The 17,996-nt window shown below is 32.8% G+C and overlaps 1 protein-coding gene across 2 annotated transcripts in view; it reads right to left on the bottom strand.

The window, feature by feature from the left end:
* Positions 1–17,996, bottom strand: part of LOC145259092 (SWI/SNF-related matrix-associated actin-dependent regulator of chromatin subfamily A member 5-like) — a 69,353-nt gene that overhangs the window by 38,455 nt on the left and 12,902 nt on the right. For both annotated transcript variants that reach the window (XM_080116739.1, XM_080116737.1), the window contains exons 2-11: positions 16,723–16,938; positions 11,907–12,082; positions 10,724–10,780; positions 7,912–8,012; positions 5,288–5,388; positions 3,291–3,470; positions 1,547–1,702; positions 1,296–1,427; positions 876–944; positions 247–356 (exon numbers count right to left, since the gene is read on the bottom strand). In XM_080116739.1, coding sequence (XP_079972865.1) covers positions 247–356; positions 876–944; positions 1,296–1,427; positions 1,547–1,702; positions 3,291–3,470; positions 5,288–5,388; positions 7,912–8,012; positions 10,724–10,780; positions 11,907–12,082; positions 16,723–16,938 — 1,298 coding nt within the window. The remainder of the gene's footprint in view (positions 1–246; positions 357–875; positions 945–1,295; positions 1,428–1,546; positions 1,703–3,290; positions 3,471–5,287; positions 5,389–7,911; positions 8,013–10,723; positions 10,781–11,906; positions 12,083–16,722; positions 16,939–17,996) is intronic.

Below are 17,996 nucleotides of genomic sequence, written 5' to 3'. Positions count from 1 at the left end.
TCGGCCAAAACACTGTGAAAATATGCAGACAGTAATCCGAATATTTCAATTTAATACTGCTTGAATATATCAATAACTGTTGTATGTCACGAATCTTCAAAATTCAAGTGATTTTGAGACCTTTAAACTGTAAAAGAAAGAATTAAAAGGGGGACAAAAAAAAAAAAAAAAATTTTGCATGCATCCCCTTCATATAGAAGAACAATATTCATTAAAAATAGAAATCTAAACGAAACGATGACTCACCATTCTCTCTGCATTTTACTTAAGCCAATGAAGATTTTGGTTTCTTTTTTCGGCAGAAGTTTTTTCTCAACGTCTGATTTGATACGTCGAAGAAGGAAAGGTCTGAGTACCTAAAAAATTTACAAAAAATTAAGACAAAAACATAGCTTAGGTAAAAAAAACAAAAAAAAACTGTAATTGAACTATAGGAACTATTGAAAAAATACTTATACACATGTTATTTTTAAATGGATTATTTTCAACAAATCTTTTTTATTGAATTTTTTTCCTACAAACTGTACGTACATAACATTTTATTTATTATTATTATTTTTAAAAAAAAAAAATATATATATATATATATATGTTAGTGTGAGGCTTATATTAAAGCTGAAACTCATTACAGAATTCACAAACTATTCATTATAAAGAATTATTTGATGACTTCTGTTTATTTTTTTTTTTTTTATTCTCATAAGATGTAACTATAATTAGAGAAAAACAAAACATACGGTAGTATAGTTTCATTGCAGAAACAATAAATAGGGAAGAGACGGACTTGTGGAGGGGAGAAGAAGGGAAGAGACCGACTTGGGAAGGGGAGGGACGGACTGAGGGGGAGGAGGGGGGGGGGAGAACTTTCCACTTACCGCATGTAACCGATCAACGAGTTGTGTATCTCCAAAGCAATTATTAGCATTAAACCAGGCATCAAAATCCTGAAAAGAAAAAATATAAAAATTATAGAAATTTTCAATTTCAGAAGATTAAAATTTAACAGTGAAGTTAAATCCGTTCTGTTACTTTTTTACTCAAATCATGATTAAATTGAACAAACGGACAAGGGTGAATTTACAGGTCTACCGTCCTTTTGTCAGGGGACCAAAAAAGAAAACTAAGAAACTGTTTAACAGATAGACAAACTATTTACAGGAAAAAACATCTAGTTTAAAAAAATTAAAAAATATAAAAAGCTAAAATATAATTTATACAAAAAAAAAAAAAAAAAAAAAAAAGATTTAAAAAATTTTTATTTACAAAAAAAAAAAAAAAAATCCGCAAGTACTTACCTCAGATGAGTTAAAAACGTCAGGTAGTAAAAAGTTGAGTAAAGCCCACAATTCGTGCAAATTATTTTGTAATGGCGTTCCAGTTAAGAGAAGTCGATTTGTTGATTTGAACTCGCGAACAATCTCGGATAACTAAAGACGGAGAATAATAAAAGCGTTTGAAAGTTCAATTTACAACAATTATTTCAACAAAAACAACGAAAATCATTTTGCTTTGAAGTGTGAACAACAAAAAATATTCAAATGCAAACCTTGGATTTCTCATTTTTGATCCTGTGAGCTTCATCAATGACTAAATATCTCCAATTAAATTTCTTAAAAACTGCCTTTTCACGAATAACCATTTCATAAGATGTAATGCATGCATCCCAGTCACCAGGCATCAGCACATCACGAATAAATATAGCCTGAAAAGAGCAAGGAAAATTGTTTTAAAAGTGGAAGAAAATTTTTTAAAAAAGGCAGAGAAAGAAAGGGAAAGGGAAAAAAGGGAAAGGAAAAAAAAGGGAAAGGAAAAAAAAGGGAAAGGAAAAAAAAGGGAAAGGAAAAAAAAGGGAAAGGAAAAAAAAGGGAAAGGAAAAAAAAGGGAAAGGAAAAAAAAGGGAAAGGAAAAAAAGGGAAAGGAAAAAAAGGGAAAGGAAAAAAAGGGAAAGGAAAAAAAGGGAAAGGAAAAAAAGGGAAAGGAAAAAAAGGGAAAGGAAAAAAAGGGAAAGGAAAAAAAGGGAAAGGAAAAAAAGGGAAAGGAAAAAAAGGGAAAGGAAAAAAAGGGAAAGGAAAAAAAGGGAAAGGAAAAAAAGGGAAAGGAAAAAAAGGGAAAGGAAAAAAAGGGAAAGGAAAAAAAGGGAAAGGAAAAAAAGGGAAAGGAAAAAAAGGGAAAGGAAAAAAAGGGAAAGGAAAAAAAGGGAAAGGAAAAAAAGGGAAAGGAAAAAAAGGGAAAGGAAAAAAAGGGAAAGGAAAAAAAGGGAAAGGAAAAAAAGGGAAAAGAAAAAAAGGGAAAAGAAAAAAAGGGAAAAGAAAAAAAGGGAAAAGAAAAAAAGGGAAAGGAAAAAAAGGGAAAGGAAAAAAAGGGAAAGGAAAAAAAGGGAAAGGAAAAAAAGGGAAAGGAAAAAAAGGGAAAGGAAAAAAAGGGAAAGGAAAAAAAGGGAAAGGAAAAAAAGGGAAAGGGAAAAAGAAAGGGAAAGGGAAAAAGAAAGGGAAAGGGAAAAAGAAAGGGAAAGGGAAAAAGAAAGGGAAAGGGAAAAAGAAAGGGAAAGGGAAAAAGAAAGGGAAAGGGAAAAAAAGGGAAGGGAAAAAGAAAGGGAAAGGGAAAAAAAGGGAAGGGAAAAAAAGGGAAAGGAAAGAAAGGGAAAGGAAAAAAGAAAGGGAAAGGAAAAAAGAAAGGGAAAGGAAAAAAGAAAGGGAAAGGAAAAAAGAAAGGGAAAGGAAAAAAGAAAGGGAAAGGAAAAAAGGGAAAGGAAAAAAGGGAAAGGAAAAAAGGGAAAGGAAAAAAGGGAAAGGAAAAAAGGGAAAGGAAAAAAGGGAAAGGAAAAAAGGGAAAGGAAAAAAGGGAAAGGAAAAAAGGGAAAGGAAAAAAGGGAAAGGAAAAAAGGGAAAGGAAAAAAGGGAAAGGAAAAAAGGGAAAGGAAAAAAGGGAAAGGAAAAAAGGGAAAGGAAAAAAGGGAAAGGAAAAAAGGGAAAGGAAAAAAGAAAGGGAAAGGAAAAAAGGGAAAGGAAAAAAGAAAGGGAAAGGAAAAAAGGGAAAGGAAAAAAGAAAGGGAAAGGAAAAAAGGGAAAGGAAAAAAGAAAGGGAAAGGAAAAAAGGGAAAGGAAAAAGGGAAAGGAAAAAAGGGAAAGGAAAAAGGGAAAGGAAAAAGGGAAAGGAAAAAGTGGAGGAAAATAGGGAGAAAATAGGGAAGAGAAAGTGAAGAAAAGGGGAAAAAATGACAAAAAGAAAAGTTAAAAATGGGGGGGGAAAAAAAAAAAAAAAAAAAAAGTGAAAAATTTTTTGCAACTTACTCTTTCATCCCGATCACCAATTAAACAGACAGCTTTAATAGAGGGCACCCATCGTTTAAACTCATTTTCCCAATTCGCCAATGTAGATTTCGGAACAATGACAAGATGAGGGGAAGCAATATTTCGATAATGCTTCATGTAACCCAATAAAGAGATGGTTTGGAGGGTTTTTCCCAATCCCTAAAATAATAAAGATAAAAACCGTATAAATAACAAAGACAAATATAAAATGCATAGTCATAGTGGATTGTGTATAATTTACTTTTAACTGTTCTTTCTGGTATTAATGTTATTTTGTTTTTGCTGAGGATGGGGCATTCTACCGGATGCCAAACATTCACCAACTATTTCATTCACTCTAACCATTTCTCTGAGTGCGACGGTTTGTATTTCTCTTGCACTTGGTTCACCGGATATATTGGTCAGGTTTTTTTTGTTGTTTTTTTTATATAGTTTTTAAAAAATTTTTTTATTGCATTTTCATTCTAAACAAGGCACAGTGCCACTTTGATGTAGGGGGGTTACTATTTAGAACATAATTTGCAGGGGTACTATGTAGGGAGTTGAGCAGCAATATGTCCGTTTACATTACATTTGAACTTCTGCATGTCAGTACACTCAGGGAAGCAGGAAGCTGGGTTGGTTGGTTGGTTTTGTCTTCCAGCATATCAACCCAAAATCCAGTGATTTTGAAGAAAAATTTTTTTTAATAGAATATATATATTTTTTTAAGTCGGTTTCTATTTAACCCATAGTTGGGACGCTAACAGGTACTACCACTCCAGGTCAGAGTGGACCTGGGAGCAATGACAATCAAAGGGTGGCTCCACACTCCCCAAAGCCCGCAAGCTGAGGCCTCATCATCGGATATAGTTTAAGGTCATATTGAGGACCAGGAAGCTGGGAGGGAATTCCAAAGTCTAGCAGTCCTAGGGAGAAACTATTAGAGTAGAAGGCTTTCTTACATCTAGGGATCTCTACTGTGTAGGGGTGGGATTTTGCTGCTTGTCAAGTTTGTTGGGGGTATTTATGTCGAGGAGGGGGGGGGGACTAGGGCTTGGTAGATCATCGAAGCACCTACCATAAAAGTACTTGTAAAGCAGGCAGACGGATGCAACATTTTGTTCTTGTGACAGAGGTTTGAATCCTAGTTGATAGTGCGGGACTAATTAGGTTGATGACTCTTTTGAACCCTGTCCAAGAGTGAGCGACTAGTAGCAGATGCACCAACCCAAATGTGGCAACAATACTCCATGCATAGGGTGAATGGTAACTTTGTAAGAGTACAGGATACTCTCACGCGTAAGTAACTTTCTAGCATGGTATAGAGAGGCCACCTTTGCAGCAGCCTTGGCAATGCCTTCAATGCATCTGTTCCAACTCATATCCTCGTGAACGTTAAGCCGAAGAGTTTGAACGAAATATTTTCAAGTAATGCATCATTAGCCATGGCTATTAGTGGTTGAGCAGATTTCTTGTAATTATTAAAGGAAACAAGTTTAGTCTTAGCAGCATTGAATGTAACCATCCATTTTCGTCCCCATTCCACTACAGACTGGAGATCTTCCTCTACGGTTTCTGCCATTGCTTTGGATAGAATCAAACTTTAATTATGTCAGCTTAAATGCTATTTAGGTCCTACTTCAAATCTCACAAGATAGTTATAGATGTTAAATTATTATCATGCCAATAACATAGTACAACAATAATAACAAATGAGAATTAGCTAGTCAAAATCAAAATTTGATACGTGAGCTTAAATGCTATTTAGATTAAACTTGGAGTGCCTATTGTATATTGGATCCATGTTTATCTTACTAATAACTAATAAAATAATAAAGCAACCGTGTATATGTTGTATATTTGAATAATTGTTTTGATTAAACTGGCTAGTCAGAATCAAAAATGGAATATGTCAGGTTAAATGACATTTAGGTTTAATTATATTGTTTATATGTATCTTCTAATATAACTAATAAGAAAAAATAATATCTGACCATTTCATCAGCCAAAATTCCGTTGATGCCATGCTCATACAGTGAAATCATCCAATTAAGACCACGGATTTGGTAATCTCGTAATTCTCCTGACACGACATCTGGAGGGGAGGAAAAAAAGAAAAAAAAAATTTTTTTTTTTTAAATTCAAATAAAAAAAAAAAACATTTTAAAAATAGAAATGTAAAATTAAATAAAAAAAAAAAATTTTAAAAAAAAATTAAAAAAAAAAAAAAATTTAAAAAAAAAATTAAAAAAAAAAAATTTTTTAACTTAAATTGAACAAAAAATTTAAACCCCAAAAAAGACCACGGATTTGGTAATCTCGTAATTCTCCTGACACGACATCTTGAGGGGAGGAAAAAAAAAAAAAATTTTTTTTTAATTCAAATAAAAACATTTTAAAAATAGAAATGTAAAATTAAATAAAAAAAAATAAAAAAAAATTTTAACTTAAATTTCTAAATTAAAAATTTGAACAAAAAATTTAAACCCCAAAAAAGTAAACAAAAAGTACCCCCCCCCAGTAAACAAAACAGTAAAAAAAAAAAAAAAAAAAAAAAAAATCAAACAAGAGAAAAGAAAAAAGGACAAAAGTAATAAATTTATATCTACATTAAAAGTTGTTAGTTTTAAAAATAAAACACTTTATGAATACGGGTTGGTGCGTCACTAGCCATGATCACTCCAATCATTGTGCTGATCCAATCTAGTCAGCACTGCAACAAAAGAATTCTCCAAAAACAAAAACCACAAGCTCAATTGATAAACAAACTAGCAATCCACCTGGCATTGCCCAGTCGTAAAATACATTTAAATATATTTTAATTTTTGCAGATTTCATAATTATTATTATAGAGTCAACAATATTGTATTAATTAAGAATTGACTCTATAATAATTATAGAGTCAATTCTTAATGCGATATTGTACCCAATATATAGTTGTGGCACCCGACCTGGCTCGGCCATAAAATACATTTGAATATATTATTTTTCTTTTATTTTGTTTTATGCAGATTTCTTATTTATTATTATAGCATCAATACTCTATTGATTATTATATTGTACCCAATATACAATAGTGATTTCAAAGGTTTAAAAAAACTTTAAAATATGACTCGGCTGACATCAGTTATATCTCCGACATTATTTGTTACCATCTGAGCTAACAGATGGATAAGAAGGCTTAAAAAATTAACTTTTACATATAAATGCATATTTCCACATGTTTAGAAGTAACATGTTTAATTGACTTACACCTGCCAAGTTCCAATTTGGACTCCTTAACAGCTATTTTAACTAGCTTTGCTAAAAAAAAAAAAAAATCAAATTGGTTCCACAGGTCAAAATCCTCTATATATATCAAGTTTCAAGCCCGAAGACCAAAAATTGACAGAGTAGTTTGGTAGAGACCATTCAAACACGATCACTTGTATAATAATTTTTCGGGGGTGGGGGGGGGGGATATTACAAGTGGTGCTTGCCTTACCAAAGTCGAATGGCAAACTTGTAGATCTCTGCCTGACCAAATTAAAACCTAACTCCTATCATACAGTCCTTTAGCTGAAAACCACAAAGGATCAAATGTAACAGAGCGTGCATGAAAATATCTGATGCTTTTTAAAAATGTTCAGTTCTGCACATAAAATTAGCATAAAATGATAACCATTTTCGCTTATTCTAACTTTTTAATCTTGCCTAATTGCTCAAAAATCAAAAACTAAGCAAAGTACTTGAAGAACATGACATTCTTGCTCGATGATTAATTTGTGTTTCTGCTAGTATTTGTTTAATTTTCGATTTTGTGCAGTTATCAAGGGTTCTTATAGACAGCCATTTTTTTTCCAACTGAACAAAGTGAACACTAAGTTTGTTTTGAAATAAAAACATGCTTTAAAATAAGTTTAAACACAAACTTATCTAGGTAGGTAGAAGAGTTTTGCTTTTGGTAACATTTGATGCATATTTGTTTTTCACTTTTTTTTTTCTGGTTTTGTTAATTTAATTACAGTAACAAATGCCACAATCTTATTCTTCTTGCATCTAAAACCTCGTTAATCAAGTGAACTCCCTGGGATGGAGGCATTAAAACATTTAGAAAATAGATGTGAAAATTTAACAAAGGGAATAGGCAAGTTAATTCTCGATAAAGAACCAATGAATAAAATAAATTGAACTTTGTACCCCGAAAAGTTCCAATTTTCCCCAATTCTGATTGATCGTCCTCACACTACTTGCGAGGAAAGAAAATAAAAATAAAAAGCAAAGAAAATTTTTTTAAAAAAAGCAAAGAAAAATTTAAAAAAAAAGCAAAGAAAAATTTTAAAAAAAAGCAAAGAAAAATTTTAAAAAAAGCAAAGAAAAATTTTAAAAAAAGCAAAGAAAAATTTTAAAAAAAGCAAAGAAAAATTTAAAAAAAAGCAAAGAAAAATTTAAAAAAAAGCAAAGAAAAATTTAAAAAAAGCAAAGAAAAATTTAAAAAAAGCAAAGAAAAAAAGAAAAAGAAAAGAAAAAAAGAAAAAGAAAAAAAAAGAAAAAAAAAGAAAAAAAAGAAAAAGAAAAAAAAAGAAAAAGAAAAAAAAAAGAAAAAGAAAAAAAAGAAAAAAAAAGAAAAAAAACTTACAAGAAGGAGATGTTTCAAACCGGGTTTCAACTGTCGCGGTTTTCTTACTCTCACTCAACAATTCCTCGTCTTCCTCCTGTTCTGTCCGGCGATGTCGGTGGCTTGAAAATGAAGAGATAGAGAAGATGAGTAAAACATCTAATAGAAAAAAAAAAAAAAAGAAAAAAAAAGAAAAAAAGAAAAAAAAAGAAAAAAAAGAAAAAAAAAGAAAAAAAAGAAAAAAAAAGAAAAAAATAGAAAAAAAAGAAAAAAAAGAAAGAAAAGAAAAAAAAAAGAAGAAAAAGAAGAAAAAAAGAGAAAAAAAAGAAAAAAAAGAAAAAAGAGAGAAAAAAAGAAGAAAAAAAAGAGAAAAAAGAGAAAAAAGAGAAAAAAAAGAGAAAAAAGAGAAAAAAAAGAAAAAAGAAAAAGAAAAAAAAGAAAAAGAAAAAAAAGAAAAAAAAGGAAAAAAAGAAAAAAAGGAAAAAAAGAAAAAAAAAAGGAAAAGGAAAAAAAAGGAAAAAAAAAGAAAAAAAAAGAAAAAAAAAAAGAAAAAAAAAGAAAAAAAAAAGAAAAAAAAAGAAAAAAAAGAAAAAAAAAGAAAAAAAAGAAAAAAAAAGAAAAAAAAGAAAAAAAAAGAAAAAAAAAGAAAAAAGGGCACGGTTGCATATTAAACACCAGATTTTCACAAATGTCTGCTCGGCTCAACTGGAAGCAGATGGAAATTGCCAGAACATGCCAAGTGCTGATAAAGTTGATCAGCCAAACGTGATGAGCCAATAAAAAGCAGACGACTTGTTAAATTAAAAGAAAATAAAAAATAAAGTTCTTTAATTTCAATCAGTCATAATAATGGAGCACGCAACAACGAATTTAACGAGCCTAGATAAAATATTACAGATGAAGGAGCAAGTCCTTAAATACTGTCATGAAACCAAATTAATACCATCGGAATTGAGGGGCAAGAAATGCAGCGTAAAAAAACATGCTTATATTAGCGATGGTATCATAACCCCTTTCACCTCAAAATTTTTTTTTTAAATAACCAGTGAAAGATACAATAGTACCTTAGTTTTTAATTACGCTTATAACAATTTCTACCGATTTACAACGAGAAAAGAATATTTATTCAAACTTGCAGCAGGTTATTGCTATATATTTTTTTTTTGTTTCTTCATTGTAAATAGTATCCGATAAATGTTACTTTCCATTTCTTAGCCTTTTAATTTGATGGGCACTTGGCATATTCAGGCCATTCATGTCAGCATCCAGTTGAACCCGAGTGGACATTTACAAGAATCTGGTGCTTAAAAATGCAACAGTGCCAGGAAAAAAAAAAAAAAAAAAAAAAAAAAAAAGAAAAGATAGCTATTCTCTAAAACAAAAACTGAAAAACTCTCTGCATGAATCTTCCTGATGTTCTGAGCATCTGTGTTTTAAATTTGGTGGTTACAAAAAGATTCATTTTCTGAACTGAGGGTCAACCGAGTAAGGTTCTGCATTGGGGGAAGGGGGGGGTTACTTTTCGGTATTATCAATGTACGAGTTCTACCTAAATGTGGGTATGGACATGTGTGCATACTCAGGTAGAAAGGTTTGTATTGATTGGTTGATTGTTTTTGTTTTACGGCATATCAACCCTTTTCAGGTTATTTAATGCCGAATCTAAAGATTTAGAAGAATAATTTTTTTAATAGAATATATTTATTTTCAAGTCGGTTTCTATTTAACCCATAGTTGGGACCCTAATAGGTACTATCACTTCGGGTCAGAGTGGACCTGGGAGCAATGGCAATTAAAGGGTGGCTCCACACTCCAATATATTTTGTATCATTTCTATAGACATTAATAACTGACTGCTAGCCACGAATCAAAATCAAAATGTTGGAAATATAGAAGATATCAACTACCTGGGTGCAGTTTTCACAAAGTAGCTGCCACCAAAGTAGGAGGTTAGGGTAATTGTTTGTTTTTACGGCATATCAACCCTTTTCAGGTTATGTAATGCCGAATCCAGTTATTTTGAAAAAAGATTTTTTTAATAGAATATATTTGTTGTTTTCAAGTCCGTTTCTATTTAACCCATTGTTGGAACCCTAACAGGTACTACCACTCCGGGTCAGAGTGGACCTGGGAGCAATGGCAATTAAAGAGTGGCTCCACACTCCTTAAAGCCCGCAAGCTGGGGCCTCACCATCAGATATAGTTTAAGGTCATATCCAGGACCACGAAAGAAGTAAGACGACGTATTGTATTAAAGGTAGCTGTGAAACGGGAATTGTTACATAGTGCTATCATTGAAGTTATCACTAGGGTTATCATAGAGGGGCACCAAATTGACGTTTGGTGTATAACATAAAAGGGGAGGACCATAATTGTATTTGTTGTCATGGAATGATTATTATTAGAATGAAAGGAGATTATGCGTGTCATAAAAGAATTCCGTGTGCGTATGATCGTCTAGTTTCATATGCGGTTGTGTGTGTTCATATCTAATTGTTCATATGCTTTTGTGTGTGTGTGTGTTACATGCTCCACATTCCCCAAAGCCTGCACACTGGGGCCTCACCACTGGATATAGTTTAAGGTCATATCCAAAACCAGAACGGGTTGGAAGAGAAAGGTAAAGGGATAAAGAAATAGATAAAAAAAAAAAAAACCCAAAGATTTATGTATAAAAACACGTAAATAAACAAAAGCAGAAAAAAAAAAAAAAACGGAAGTTCACCAAAAGCAAGAACATCCGCAACATATTAGGAGAAAGTGGGGGGTGGGGGTAAATATGCTTGAGATTTCCAATTTTTAATGTCTTCCGAAAACAAGAAGCTTAACTTACTCTTCATCAGTGGCCTTTGTACTGTCGCCTTTTTTCGTACCTTCACCATCTTTGGCACTAGGGATAAGAAAAAAAAAAAAAGAAAAAAAAAAAATCAATAAAATAACAAGCAACACTCAAGGTGACCATATACAGGAGAAACATTCATTTGTACAGCATCGAATAAAAAACTTTCAAACCTTCATTTCTAATAAACATTCTACACTTTATAATACCGCATAATCATTTAATATTATATATATATATATATATATATATATATATATATATATATATATATATACGAAAAAGCCAAACAAACCCACGAGAGGAAGGAATAGCGCAAATTTTATAAAAGTCGATCAAAATAAATGTAGATATTATGATTTAGGGGGTATGTAAAAAGTTATAAAACATAATTACCCCCCAACCCCCCCAAAAAAGCCTTCGCGGGCGTTTGTCTTTTATATATAGATTTTAGAAAAAAAAAAAAAAGATGGCTATTCATCTAGAAAATGAAGAAAGTACACCACGAGTTTACTTTCAGTAGTCTTGCAACTGTAGATTCCTTTATTTGGTCTTTTAGATCTCACATTCCCCCAGTGATATTTCTGACAAAGGGAGCCGGAATCTACACATCTAACACTAATTATTGGCTGGTTTTTGACCATATCTGATTTTTTTTTTAAAGCATTTTATATCAAATGGCTTCATGCCTTGTCTGAAGTAATTTTCATGAAGTTAAAAAACAGCAAAATTTTTTGTGATCAATAGAAATGTCAATACAGACGTGCAAAATTTTCTAATGTTATTAGTTTATAAAAAGGAAAAAAAAAAAAAAAAGAACAAAAAAAAAAGAACAAAAGAAAACAAAAAAGAAGACGGAAATCGGAGGGAAAAAAAACAAAGAAACCAAAGAAAAAAAAAAATAAAGAAAAGAAAAAACAAAGAAAAAAAACCAAAGAAAAAAAACACAAAACAAAAAAACAAAGAAAAAAAAAACACAAAACAAAAAAACAAAAAAAAACAAAGAAAAAAAACAAAAAACAAAAAAGAAAAACAGAAAGCAAAAAACAAAGACAAGAAAAACAACAAGGAAGAAAGAGATAAGAAAAAAACAACAAAGAAAAATTAAAAAGAAATAAATAAAAAGGATATAAAGGCAAAAAAGGAAAGAAAAAAAAAAAAGAAAAACGATACTCACTCCCCAACTGCTACCAATTTACTTTTCTCATCATTTTTCTTTAATTTTGGCCGTCCAGGTTTCACCTTTAATGGACTGGCAGGTCCTTTGTTGCCCTGGCCTCCTGTAGACATGAAGTGAGCAAAGAGCTCGGTCTGTTTCAACAGAAAATCAAATCTGTTGCCCCTGTCCTCAACCTGAAATTTTTAAAACACAAAGTTGTAGTGAAAATAAACGTGGAACACGTGTAAGACAATAGAGAATTTGGACGTTGTCATCATATTTGATTTTACATCTGTTTCATGTCTGTTTTTATTCCCATAATCAAACTAAAATTTTTTTAAATTTCAGTGAAAATAAAGATTTAGCATCTTTTCATACGAAATGCCTTCAATAATTTTCCAGGCGTTTTTTTGTACAGGCATTCAAAATTATCGTAGACTCTAAAAAATTTGGTATGTTATTGCTATACATTTTAGGAGATGACTGACCTACTTTTATGATTTCAGGTTCAAATGAACAGCTACAGAAAAAACTGAAATACATTCTACTAAAGCTTGATTGTTACAGTTGGTGAATTTCAAAAATGTAATCTGGATGTGATGACACTTTAGAAGAACGATATGCAATAAAATTCTGTTTTAAACTGAGAAAAATGCCACAGAAACGTACGGAATGCTTGAGACTGCTTTTCGACCATCTTGCATGAATTGAGCATTAGTTTTTGAGTGGCGTAAGAGATTCAAGGGAGGTAGCGAGTCTGTGAGGGATGATGAGAGGTGTAGGGGGATAAAGAAAGTCTGAACAAGTTAGTTGATTGGCCAAATAAAGAATTGCATGGATAAGGACCATCGTGTGTCTATACAGACAATGAGTAAACAGTTTGATGTCAGTGTGGGAACTGAAGATATGGCAGATTTGCGCAAAGTTTGTCCCAAGGGTGCTCCATCCTTGTCACAGACTATTTAACCAAGATGAGCACCAAAACAGTTCCTCAGCCTCCCTACTGTCCATCCCTTGCTCCCTGTGACTTTTGCTTATTCCCCAAACTCAAGGAAAACCTTAGAGGTTGTCGTTATGAGACAGTTGAGGAAATAAAAGATGCGGTGACGAGAGTGATTGACACGCGCATGCAAGAGGACTTCCATGGAGCCTTCCAAAAGTTGTTGGAACAGTACAACAAGTGCATTGCAGCCGGAGGAGATTACTTCGAAGAGGACTAGCGTTTCATGTGTGTACTTTCAAGAAAAGTGCCCGTACAAAAAAAAAGTTTGGAAACATTTAAGGCACCTCGTATGTTAGCATGTGTTACATGGCCTTTTAGAAACCGACTTCAAAATCATCCTATCACTGTCCAGGTCTTCATTTATCCTCGTTTCTTTCTGGTCAATCTTTATCACTTCATCTCAGGTTTCTCCCGGAAAATCCGTTCCGTTACTTTTTTTTACTCATATCATGTTTAATGTTTGTGCAAAATTTCAAAAAATTCCAAGGCGTAGTTATTGAGAAAAGTGCGGACAGACGAACGGACGAACAGATGAATTTACAGGTCCTCCCTCCTTTTGTCGGGATGGGGGGGGGGGGGGCAAAAATTTTTAATGGACAGGTTTTACTGTGGACAACAAAATAATTATTAAAAGGTCGGATATGTTACTCTTCTAAATATTTGAATAAGATTTTTGAGTTTTGACTTATTTTAAACCATTTATTCAAATATACGGTACACAAGACAAATGAGAACACAGGTATTATATTTGATGTAACAGAGCACATCTTTTCCATTCAATATCAACAGCACAGTGTTCATCATGAAAATTTTTCTACATCTTAAATCATTTATCCCAAGATTTCCGCCTCTAAAAAAATAAATAAATAAAGTAACAAGCATATTCTCTCCCTATAAAATAGCTACTAACATGCCACCACTCTACACCAGGTCATTTATTTATATAAAAAATTGTTACTGCTATATTTCATGATTCAGACTGCTTGATAAAAGAAACAAAAAAAAAAAAGTTGTAAAAATAAACATGTGCAGATGTTTCATTTGATGAAACAGTTTCTTATGCTAGCATGCATTTTATAGCTTTTAGAATTTGACTTGAAAACTAATATATATATATATATATATATATATATATATATATATATATATACACACACACACTTCTCCAATATGCATATCCTAACGAAGACTGGGGGGTACATCTCTCCCAGTAAATTAATGTGCTCGCAGATATCAACCTGGAAATTTCTAGGTACGCCTCGGCACGGTATATACAGCGCCCAGCCTTCCCAAGTGGTCACCCATCTAGTACTGACCAGGCTTAACATTGCTTACCTTCGGTGATCTGGCAAGAACCAGTGTGTCAACGTGATTGTGCCGTATATAACTGATGTAAAAACCTGCGATCTACTGTATACTCTGTCCTGTGGCAGTCGTCTGCACTGACAAAGGTTAGCGGTAATACCAAAAAGTGTGGTTGGTTCTCCACAAAGACTTCACCACTATAAACAAATAATCTGTGTGGATTTCCAAGAAACTTCGTTGTTGTGGCAGAAGCTCATACGTCGCAATCGATGGGAGAGTCCATCATCATATATGTACTAGCACGGACACCTGCTGTTCCACAATCATAAAATACTCATATTATATTTTCATGAAAACAGAAACGGAGACATGTGCATGCGAGTATTATGTTTTTTTCTTAATCGTTAACTTCTTGCAAGTAAAAAAAAAAAAAAAAATAAAAATAAAAAAATAAAAAAAAAAATAAAAAAAAAATACTTGAGCCAAGATTGAAACCAAAACCTAAAGACAGTGAATCAAGTATGATAACGTTAGATCAGCATGATACGTTCTTTAAAAGTTGTTTTCAAACTACTTATTCTTAACATAAGGAATCTCTCATGTGAACAATTCACATGCGCATCCATGAAACAGTTAGCAAACAGATAACCAATTTTTTAATTTTATAACCCCTTAGCAGCCATTTTTTTCTGATGAAAACAGATTAAAGTTTTCTTTGTGTCTAAATATCCTATATATCAAATTTCAAGTCTGAAGATCAAAAATTGGTTGAGTATATAGGTTGAGAAGTGTCCTTACAGGTTCTCACTTTTATAGATACAGTAGAAACTCAGGATACGGCATTAAAAATTACTAACAAAATACATATATAATCAAATAACACCATAAGACAGGGCAAATACTGTAACCAGGGGCGGGAAAATCGTTATACTCCACATTGTAACCTGGAAAAAAAAAATGTATCCTAGGGCTACCGCATCGCAGGGTTCTTCTGTATATATATTATAACTAGCGGGGGTACCCAGCGTTGCCCGAGTGTTTGTTTCCGGGTGGGGGGGAATGGGGGGAGTTTTAAAAAATGTTATGGTAGGTAAGTAGGAAGGATCAAACCCGGAGTCATGAGTAAAAGTAGGAAAATAAAGTGTGAAAAAAAAAAAAAAATAAAAACATCTGCAACGTTAACAGTTCGGCCACCAAGAAAAGTCCATTCCAGTTGTTTAGGAAAAAAAAAAAAAAAACGACTACGGTAGGTCGGCGCGAACGTGAAAATATAATGTGAATCGTCCAGCACGCTAACCACTACGCCACAGAGCACTGCAGCTTAGTTTAGTGATTTTAAATAACTTCACATGAAAGAACTACGAAGCCAAACCGGTGTTCTCTTCTCAACTGTTCCTTGTGAACGATCCCCAAACGGTGTTAAGTGGTGGCAGGGGGAGGAGGAATTTATAAGAGAGAAAATATTTTACCACTTCCATTGATCTTAACCGATTTTGGCCGTGACTTCTCAGCAGAAAAAGTATAGAAATCTAAGATTATCGAGGAATTTGAGAAATAATAAGCCTATAACACACCTCAGATATTGTTCTGCCGTTTGTGCATATTATATTTGCATGAAATATCTTGATTTTTAATCTTATTAAGGTCAAAATCCGACGGGAAAAAATGAGTTCATTTTATTTATATAGATAAATAGCGTTATTTACATCTTGAAACAAAATAGGTTTAAGGCTCCTAAATTTCATACTAGAATTGTCCGTGGATAGAGTGGTTGTAAACTTTGTTTCTTTTCTGGAGGTTGAAGTATTCGATCCGCAATGCAGGATGACACGAAATATAATAGCGTAATACTTAGGAGGACTTGAACCAAGTTATGGCTGATAGAACAGCTTGCTACCCCCTGTGGATTCCCTGAGTTTGACAAGATGCACCCGGAATTGGAAAATAAGTGGAAATTTTCCGATTCTCCAAAAAGTTTTTTTTCAAATCGGATTAATCGTACTAACACATCTCATTTACTATATATATATATTAGTTATAGAACTGAAACATGCTAGTGATGATACACGGCATAATCACGTTGACACAACGGTTCTCGTTAAATCAGCTTCGGTGATCTAACGATGATGGTTAACGATGGATGATCAATTTGGAAATACAAAGTGCTGTATGTAGGGGAATGCTGACACCTCCTTGCAAGAGGAGCTAAAATCCAAGGTCATCATCTCCCCTAACAGGGATATACATGCGACTGGGGACCATTTGTGGATTTCATACTCCCATGAAACTTCCTCCTTTAGAGGAAGTCGATTAAATCCACTTCAGGGTTAGTGCCAGTTTCGTTTTCCATCTCAAAATGCTAGCGATAAAATTTTATTGGATCAATCTAATAGTATCAAGTCCCTTCACTCACAAATTTTTTTCTTTTAAATTGTTTGATTGTAAAGTTGTATCAAAGGTTTTATGCCACCCCCATCATTAGAGAAGGCAAAAGAGGTATAATAATAAAAAAAAAAAAAAACTTACAATACGATGCTCATAAGCTTCAGCATCTTCACCATTTTTTTTCGGCGCTTGCTTCAGAACAATGCCCTTAGCAGCTTTTGAAGCTGTTAACGCAGGTTTAGATATTTCAGATTCCGCATCGTCTGCGTCATCTTCCCCTTCAGCCTCTTCTTCCTCCTCCTCCTCTTCTTCTTCGGCTTCTTCAACCTCGCTCTCCTGTTCTTCAGCTTCGACTTCCTGGATAAAATAAAAAAATTTTTTTTAAAAGTTAACATAAAAAAAAAATATATTAAAACGCCAAATAAATTAGTGAAGACGTTTTTTTTTTTTTGTTTTTTACTCTGTATTCTTTAGAATTAAATTGAAATTCCCAAGTTTAAAAGCTAAGAACATAGAAATTTTTTTTAACAAACGCTGTCACACACAGTAAATCAGCGTGTTTTTAAATAAACTTTATTATTGACCGAGATATATATATCTATAAAAGTGAAATTGTGTGTGTACATTTCCCTACCAAACTACCCTGTTAATTTTCAAGCTACAAACTCGAGATTTAACATAAGGGGGTATTGAGATTTGGGAAAATCTCAAATTGGTTTTTGGCCAGAAATTTGGCTGTCAAGGGATCAAACTTCAATGATTTGACCTTGAAAATTCTACCAAACTCCTCCACCAATTTTGGGTCAATACACTTGAAATTTTAGACGTAGGTTACTTGGACATGAGTCAAACTTCTTAATATATACATATGTACATAAATTTATGAACAGTACATAGAGCCTGGGCAAAGCCGGGCTGAACTAATAGTGTGTGTGTGTGTGTGTGTGTGTGTATATTGCAATTAGGAAGGGAAGACTTTTATGATTCATGATTAAAAGTAAATTTGTATATATATAAATATACAGGGTGTTTCAAAAGTCTTGGGAACATTACAAATGCGTATATCTCATGAACTATTCCAGGTAGAAAAATGAAACTGATGCCATTTTAAAGCTTGCTTAATCAAGTTTTTGGTCATACTAATGATTTTCGTCTTATCTTTCCAGGTGCAGTAATGGCGTTCTCTAAACAAGACAAGGCATTTTGCGTCCTCCAATTTGCAAAGACTGAATCGTGGACATGTGTTCAACGTGCATTTCGCAGGAAATTTAAAAAAGAAGACCCTGAAAGGAAATCCAATGTCAGATGGCATGCTAAATTTGTGAAAGATGGGTGTTTGTGCCCAAGTAAGCGAACAGGTCGCCCTTCAACTTCTGAAGATGCAGTTGAGCAAGTTCGGACAGCCTTTCAGCGGA

The sequence above is a fragment of the Euprymna scolopes genome, chromosome 34, assembly GCF_053919585.1.
Source record: "Euprymna scolopes isolate OS-2025 chromosome 34, ASM5391958v1, whole genome shotgun sequence".
Taxonomy (NCBI): Eukaryota; Metazoa; Mollusca; class Cephalopoda; order Sepiida; family Sepiolidae; genus Euprymna; species Euprymna scolopes.
Note: the sequence above shows the minus strand (reverse complement) of the source record. Positions and strands in the feature narration are given on the sequence as shown.